The sequence below is a fragment of the Solea solea genome, chromosome 8 (assembly GCF_958295425.1).
Source record: "Solea solea chromosome 8, fSolSol10.1, whole genome shotgun sequence".
Lineage (NCBI taxonomy): Eukaryota > Metazoa > Chordata > Actinopteri > Pleuronectiformes > Soleidae > Solea > Solea solea.
Genome location: NC_081141.1, coordinates 20396290 through 20404370, shown reverse-complemented (window position 1 = coordinate 20404370; position 8081 = coordinate 20396290). Strand labels below are relative to the sequence as shown.

Sequence of the window (8081 nt, the reverse complement as noted above, 5' to 3'; positions counted from 1 at the left end):
TTGCATCACAGCTGCAATGTGTGTGTGTGTGTGTGTTTGTGTGATCACCATAGGCTACACTACAGCACCAGGTAATAGTGGCTAATTAGAGGGGGTGGGAGGCTTCAGGATGCATTTAAACAAAGGGAGGGTGGTCTATCTATATATCTAATTATCTATCTATCTATCTATCTATCTATCTATCTATCTATCTATCTATCTATCTATCTATTTACCATTTACAACCATCATGTCCTCTGTTGCAGTTTTCTCTACTCTTTCTGTCTCCCTCTCACTTATTATTCCACTTCTATCTGCCCACTGTTCCTCACTTACCATGCTCTCTCCCTCTCTCTCTCCCCCTCTCCCACTATCTCTCTCTCTCCCTCTCTCTCTCTCTCCCTCTCTCTCTCTCGCTCTCTCTCTCTCTCTCTGGGACAGCAGATGGAGACTATGGCCCAGTTCTGTCTTTTGTTCTGGGTCCCCAGAGAGACCTGTGGCTTTTTGGACAGCACACAGCCCGGCTCCCCATATCTCATACAAAATGCAAGTGCTTTTCTTTTCATTAAAAAAAAGAGAGAGAGAGAGAGAGAGGAAAAAAAAAGAAAAAAAGGGGGAAGCTGTGGAATGCACATATTCTGAATACATTTATTGAAATGTGCATGACTAAAGAGGCCTTAAACATGCCGGACGCACCTCTGGACTAAAGATTTCTGGATCACCCTCTGACTTTTGTGCATAATCTCACGCATGATAGTGTTTTTGCTCCGTGTGCACACTTTTTAGTGTCAGTGTGTTCTCATGTGTGATGCACTTGAGCCTCTTTGCAACTGTTTGAGCTTCACAGAGATGAATAAGATTTAAGTCTTGTTGGGTGAGGAGAAAGAGCAGGTGGATTCACCAACTTAGTAAAGACAACAACTGTGATTGTGAAGCAACTGTGCACAAAGGAGTGACTCACAATCAACAGGAGCTCCACGATGACACGACTTTTCACTTTTTTTCATGTATTACTTTATCCACAGCAGTATCTCTGAACTCTCAGGTTCCCTCCAGCTCTGCCACTGTTGTTATTTTTCATATAACGTCCATGAGTAAATAATTCATGCAGCGTGAAACGGTGAAACCTCACCCTGCCCAGCATCCCACCTGTTGATGATAGGGGTTTATTTTTACCGCCCACTTTCCACTGTGCAAACACTGACCACCACAAGAAACACAGCTTTTCTTTTTAGGGGCCATTTATATCATGACATTTAAAAAAAATATATATAAATATATATATATATATATTGTTTCTATTGTTAATAGAAATAACAATAATTAACAGCAAATCAAAATGTTTGCATCTTAAAGAGACTTTTTTTGATGAAATGAAAGCAAATAAGAATATAACCATTTTCTGCACATGTTATGCAAATTAGTCTCAAATGAGGTTCAGGCTATTGTAGTAATCGAAAACGTCATTATATCAAAACTTTTTTAAATACTGAAGAAAAAAATAGGGAGGTTCCATTGACCCTTAGAACACGAGTGTAAATGATCAAATGTAATGATTTAAAACAACTGTATGTGACACTTTCTTTTACAGTAGCTATGTAAGAGAAGCGTAATATTGTTGTCATCCCTGGGAAATTTGATCACCTTTCACCGCAACACGAACTCCGCCGCAGATGGCTGTCTCATCATACTCAGATACGGTTCCACCTGCATATATTCTGTTAATAATTCAACGCGCCATCACCATTATATTCGCCTTTATTCCTGCGCCTGCAGCCGAGGGGCGAGCGAGGGGGCACGGATTGTGACTGGTGGACACAAACAGTGGGTGGGGGAACAGAAGAGAACCGACAGGTAACAAAACAAACACGCAGCTCAGGTCATTTCATCAACATTATTATACTATCATTATTATTAATCATCATCATTACTATTATGCCATCATCATCATCATCATCATCATCATCAATACTCAATTCCCTTGGATAAAAATGTCTGCTAAATGCTTTTTAAAAAAAATTATCATTATTATTATTATTACTATTATCATTATTATTATTATTATTATTATATTCTTTTTTTCAAGAAAGCGATACAACAATCCCTTTATACACACACTTTTCAAGTGTGTTTTCAAGTGGTAATTAAATAAATAAATTAAAATTGATTAGGAAATCAAAAAAAAATTGGTCACATACTTATAGAAAAACGAGAGAAAGAGACTTGTTTGTTAGGAGGGAGAGAGAGAGAGAGTATAATATTATTTCAGTAAGTCATAAAAAACAATTGGCAAAGTTTTAAAGGTCAATAAGAGAGAGAGGGTGCGAGAGATATTTGATTTTAAAAGTTATATTTTAATGAATATTCTTTCACTAAGTCACAAAAACAAACAAAAAACATACACTTACAAAAAGAAGAAGACAAACTAATGAAGTAAAACAAGTCAATGAGAGCGATAGAGGGAGACAGCAGGCCAGTGCGTGCGTCCACGTGCGCGTTTGTTTGAGTGCATGCAGAAAGAGAAAGAAAAGAGAAAGAAACAAGTCAAAAGGGAGGAGGTGTATAGCGACGTGTGTGTGTGTCGCTTTCTTCAGCTGAGAAAGTGTGTGTTCCCTCCCGAGTCAGTCACGTCCTCGGGGGACACGGTGGGGACCCGCGAGCGCTCACCAGCTGACAGCGCGTGCTTCATTGAGGCCATCCAACACCTCGGCCCACGAGCCTGCCAACAATGGCCTGAAATTAATGCACGAGCTCCCTATGAACCGAGGTCCTGTGTTCATCAGACGAGCGACGCTCATGGCAACAGGAGAGAAGGAAAAAAAACTAAAACATAAACAAGTGGAAAGTGGAGAAGTTAGTTGTAAAAAAAAAAAGAAGTGATAATTTAGTGCAGCCTTACTCGTTACTCTAGTTTTCACTCATTCACTCTCTCTAACACACACACACACACTGTTGCAGGCCAGGGGGCGCGTGCACCTGCAGCATATGGCGAGCGAGCGCGTGTTGGACACGTTTCATGTTGTTTGTTTACAATAAATTACATAATGGGGTTTAGAGTCTGTGTGTGTGTGTGTGTGTGTGTATGTTTGTTTGTGTAAATATATATGTGTGTGTATGTTTTATGTTTGTTTGTGTAAATATATATGTGTGTGTATGTTTTATGTTTGTGTAAATATATACATGTGTGTGTATGTTTTTTATGTTTGTGTAAATAAAGATATGTGTGTGTATGTTTGTTTGTGTAAATATATATATATGTGCGTGTATGTTTTATGTTTGTTTGTGTAAATATATATATGTGTGTGTGTGTTTTATGTTTGTGTAAATATAGATATATATGTGTGTGTATGTTTTATGTTTGTTTGTGTAAATATAGATATATATGTGTGTATGTTATGTTTGTTTGTGTAAATATATATATATGTGTGTGTGTGTATGTTTTATGTTTGTTTGTGTAAATATATATGTGTGTGTGTGTGTGTGTGTATGTATATATACATATATGTATATATACATGATATATAAAACAGACTATTTCTAAAGTCATTATCCTTTTTGTAAGTGGAACATAATTTAGTTTTTTCATTATTTAGTACTTTTATAAAAGAAAATCACTTTGGTTAAGACACACGCAATGTAAATTCTGTAGATCTATGCATTACTTTGTATTTATTTTGCTGTGCACGCTCCTTATATCTAACTAATAAGTGTCAAATTATTATTATTATTATTATATTATATTATAAGTGGGATAAGTTGGATGGAAACAATGTGCGTGTGAAAAACATAAGAAACATTGTATTTGTTTGCTTTTTCTTTTTTATTCCCAAAATCAAATCAAATTAAAATAACAATAATAATAATAAATGGCAAAAGCTCGTTTCAGCAAATGTAACTATGGAGTTATACATAAAAAAAGCACAATCAAATGAAACATAGTAGCAATAAATACATGTCAATTTATCTCATCCAGTGAAAGCAAAAGACACAAGTTCATCTGAAGATACAAAAGAAAACAAATATAAAAAGAAGGCAGCAATGATGGCTACGTTAAATATTTGTACACAGAGCTATTGGCAGTTCTACGCTATCAAACAAAGCAAAAAAAACAATGTTGTTTACGGTTTGAAAACAAAAAACAAATGTGTCAAGCCTCTGGCTCGAGACAAGGTTTAAAGTGCACATCAGGAACTTTTAAAGTTGCAAACAAATTAAACATTGTATCGCAACAACAACAAAAATAAATCACTTTAGAACATTTTTCCTTACATTATCAAATATAAACGATTAGGCCTTATACTGCTGTAATGGTTTCTGTGGAAGACAGATTTGTTTGTTTTTTTTGGTCGGAGTGACGTGAAAATACCCGTGGCAGTGCTGCATGCAATCATGCGCGCGACATGGCAGAGGGGTCTTCCATCCACGTCTCCATGGTAACTTGAAATTATAGGCTATATGTCGATTGGCAGAACCGAATTTGGATTATATATATATATATGTTTATATATATAATATATATATATATCACATAAAAAAAATCTCATCAACAAGTTGATAAAATAGAATCGCTGTTATTAAAAATTGAAAATGACTTTTTGCAGCTTAAAATGTTCTCTTCTCTTCATGTCGCTGGAGTGAACTTTAAATATATGTGATTTTAATCTGCGATGAGTCTGTATGATGGACGGTGGCTGGGCAGCTTCAGTTCGGACAGATCTTCTTCTTCACTCGAGTGAAGCTCCATCGCGATTTCGTCAGAGTCACTGAAGTGAGAGTGCGGGGAAAACTCTCCGTCGCTGCGTGGAGACTCTTTCCTGCCACTGACCGGAGCCATCATCGAGCTGCCAGGCCGGATGGAGGACAAAGAGGCGGACGAACACATCGCTTCTTCCACCAAAGCAGAAAACGAACTACTGTCAAAGGAGGAGCGGAAGCTCGCGCCGCTCATGTGCACAGGTAAACTGCTGTTTGAGACGGACACCGCCGCCGCTGATGTCCTGCAGCTGCCGGGGGACGGAGACGCTTTGTCTGTGGCTGCGTCAAAGCCAACAGCAGCAGTAAGCAAAATGTCACACTTTGGCGAATTGTTGCTGCTGCTGCTGCTGCTGTTGTTGTTGTTGTTGTTGGACATGTCAGAGTTGCTGCTGCTGCTGCTGCAGGAGGAGGAGGAGGAGACCGGGCCTTGGAGCAGGTCAGCCAGCGCGTTGATGTAAATCTGCGCCATCTGCAAAGTTTCATACTTGGAGAGTTTCTTGTCGTTGTCCAGCGCCGGGATGACGCTGCGCAGCTCGTCAAACGCGTGGTTCAGCCCGTGCATCCGCCTCCTCTCGCGCGCGTTGGCGGCCACGCGCCTCTGCTTCTGCACCCCGTGGACAGGTTTGGTGGACGGGGCTCTGTGTCTCTCTTCATCAGACCCAGTGACGGTGCCTTTGAGGCGGCACAGGTCCCTGACTTTGAGCGAGGAAGAGGCAGACTTTCTGTGGCTGTGAGGACTGGGATGTCCCGATGACCCCGGAGAGCCGCTCTCTGAAAAATGAAGAGAACATTTAACCAAACTGTTTTTGAGAGAAACACAATTTTAAACCGGAGCCTTATGTTATTTTATTTGAACAAACATAACTTTGCACTTCAACATAATCAATGCACAGATGCTGCTTCATGTGCATAATTTGTTTCTATGAAATAATGTTTTCTGCAGTGAATAAGCAGCGTTTCTCACCTTGGTAGGAGCCGGTGCTCGGGCAGGGCGAGTGGCGCAGGTATTCGGGTGAAGAGGCGTGTGCCGCGCAGGTGCCAGAAGGCTGCACCGAGGCCAGCCAGGCGCGTGGGTCACTGGCGCTATCCACGAGCATCAGTCCAGGTTCGTAGCTGGACTCCTCCAGCTCCAGGTCGCAGCCTCTCTCCACGACTCTGGGAGTCTGCTGCAGCCGCGCGCCGAACGCCGCCACCGCCTGCAGCGCGTCTTTGCTCCAGTCGCACACACTCAGGACTTCCATGTTTCCAACACGCGCAACAGATACAAAAACCGAGAAAAAGTTCTTAAGAGGCACACTGCTGCACTGTCGCACTATAACGGGTCGCGTGCGGGACTCCTTCTCTGGTGTCTCAAGGCGCGGCGTCGGTTTAAAAAGCGGCACGCGCCTGGGAGCCCCCCTCCTCGCGCTGGTCGCGTGTTTACGTCCAATGAGAAGCCTCGGCAAAACCCGAGAGACGTGATTATGGCCCCCCGAAGCCGGACTGTTTATGATAACGTAACATTTCAAGGAGTGTTTAACGCAACGGGTGGAAAGGGGAACCTCCCACAGGACGCACGTGCACGGTTGTAGGTAAGGAGCGTGGGCAGCGCGAGGCGTGCGCAAAGCTGGGACAGAATTCCACCTGCCCGCGTGCCTCTGCCCTCATCCCAGACATGTCAGAGGGAGGAAGAAGATGGAGAGAGGGGTGCAAGGGTTAATGTGGAACCTTAACTGTCGAAGTGATGTTCACAGTTAAGTCCCAATTCAACTGAACCTGTTAGTTCAATATTTTCCACCAGAACCAGAACCCATTCAAACAGTAACGACAGTCTGACTTTGCACTAAAGTGTTTAAGTAACGACATCTTTGTGGAAATAATGTTTTTAAAATCATACACCAAAATGTATCATAACACTTTATATTGATTTATATATATACATATATAAAAAATAGTTGTAGAAACTAAGTTGATCGACCACAAAGTAAGAACAATAAAGGAAAATGAACAAAGAAAATAAAAATAAAAGACCAAAACTGAGGCTTAAGTGAGCGAATATTTGCGGCTCCTGGAGCTCGCGCTCATTGTCAGTCCATTCTTTCTAAAATCCTCTCCAGTTTCCATTTTTCTTTTGTGGCGACTTTAAAACCTTTTGATCCAGTTCTCGGAACGCCCTGTCGGTAAAAAGGGCTTCACAGGGAACGGAAACATGAGCAGGGCTCGCGCGCGCCCAACACTGTTTCCACACTGACACGAGCTGAAGTACTGTAGCGATGATGATGATGATGATGGTGGTGCGGGTCTGTGGGGCGCGGGTCTGTCTCGACGGACACACACACACACACACACACTTGTCTAACCCTAAAACCAGGTCTTTACACTGAAAAAAGCTATTTTTATTCGTTTATTGGTCCTCACAAAGATGCATACTCATACAAGCTCTCTCTCACACACACCCACTGGTTTCCATATTTCAGAGGACATTGCATTTACTTACATTAATTTCCTTACTTGAACCTTACTTACTGGCCTAATCCTAATCCTAACTCTGACCCTAAACCTATCTGAAGCCCATCTTCAAAACACATCTTCATCTTAAACTGGAGTAATTCTGTTGTGGGGACTAGATTTTTGTCTCCAGGAAGGAAGACAACTCCCCATAATGTGACTGTGTAAACAGGTCCCCACAACATAAGGAATACCAGCACACACACTGTACACAGTCAATTATCATATTTTAAGTATGAGTTTTTTGTACAACTTTGATTGATTTGATTTTAAAAATTCTTAAAAGTTGTGTTATTGTAATTTAAGAAAGAGACAAAGAAGGACAGTTGGAAATCAAAGGACAGACTGTAGCCACTTTAGAGAGGGGGGGAATAAATGTTGGGAGAACAAATTATAGCCATTGATAAAACCACCTGCAGTCTACTGATCAAAGCAGCCATGACTACTGAGACGCTAACTTTAGGTCCTGTACCTGGCGACTGAACAATGGACTAATTGCTGGGTGGAAATTGGCAATTAAACCTAATTGTCACGGTAGATGAGGAGGATAGAAGTAGATATAGAAGCACAAAGATCAATAAGGGTATAGGGATTATTTGCGATTATCCTGATTTAGTCATATTAAAGAGAAGCTTTATGAATCTATCTCTAATTGGACACATTTAGTCTATTAATTGATACTTTTTCATTAAAGAAATCCAGATGTCACTCCATTATTTAAACCTAAAACAGGAGCTGGGAATTGTGGGAAAGCACAGGGGGTTAAAAAAAACCACCATCATTTCAGAGATAAGCAGACATGAGTCTTTTCTATTTTTTATTCATGAATTCATCACGGGGACGTCTTGAGGGCCAGAGGT

General features: G+C 41.0%; 1 protein-coding gene across 1 annotated transcript; it reads right to left on the bottom strand.

Moving 5' to 3' along the window:
- Nucleotides 1-3811: 3811 nt before the first annotated feature.
- On the bottom strand, nucleotides 3812-6195 carry atoh1a (atonal bHLH transcription factor 1a). Its single transcript, XM_058636659.1, has 2 exons — nucleotides 5699-6195; nucleotides 3812-5505 (listed from the first exon to the last, which is right to left on the bottom strand). Exons 1-2 carry the CDS (start codon nucleotides 5973-5975, stop codon nucleotides 4637-4639), a joined length of 1146 nt encoding a protein of 381 aa, XP_058492642.1. The 5' UTR covers nucleotides 5976-6195; the 3' UTR covers nucleotides 3812-4636.
- Between the last annotated feature and the right edge of the window lie 1886 nt (nucleotides 6196-8081).

Excerpts from the sequence above, each read along its gene's own strand:
- atoh1a (XM_058636659.1), bottom strand. The coding sequence starts at position 5,975 with ATGGAAGTCCTGAGTGTGTGCGACTGGAGCAAAGACGCGCTGCAGGCG. Across the intron at positions 5,506-5,698 it reads GAGCACCGGCTCCTACCAAG|AGAGCGGCTCTCCGGGGTCA; the intron begins GTGAGAAACGCT and ends TTCATTTTTCAG.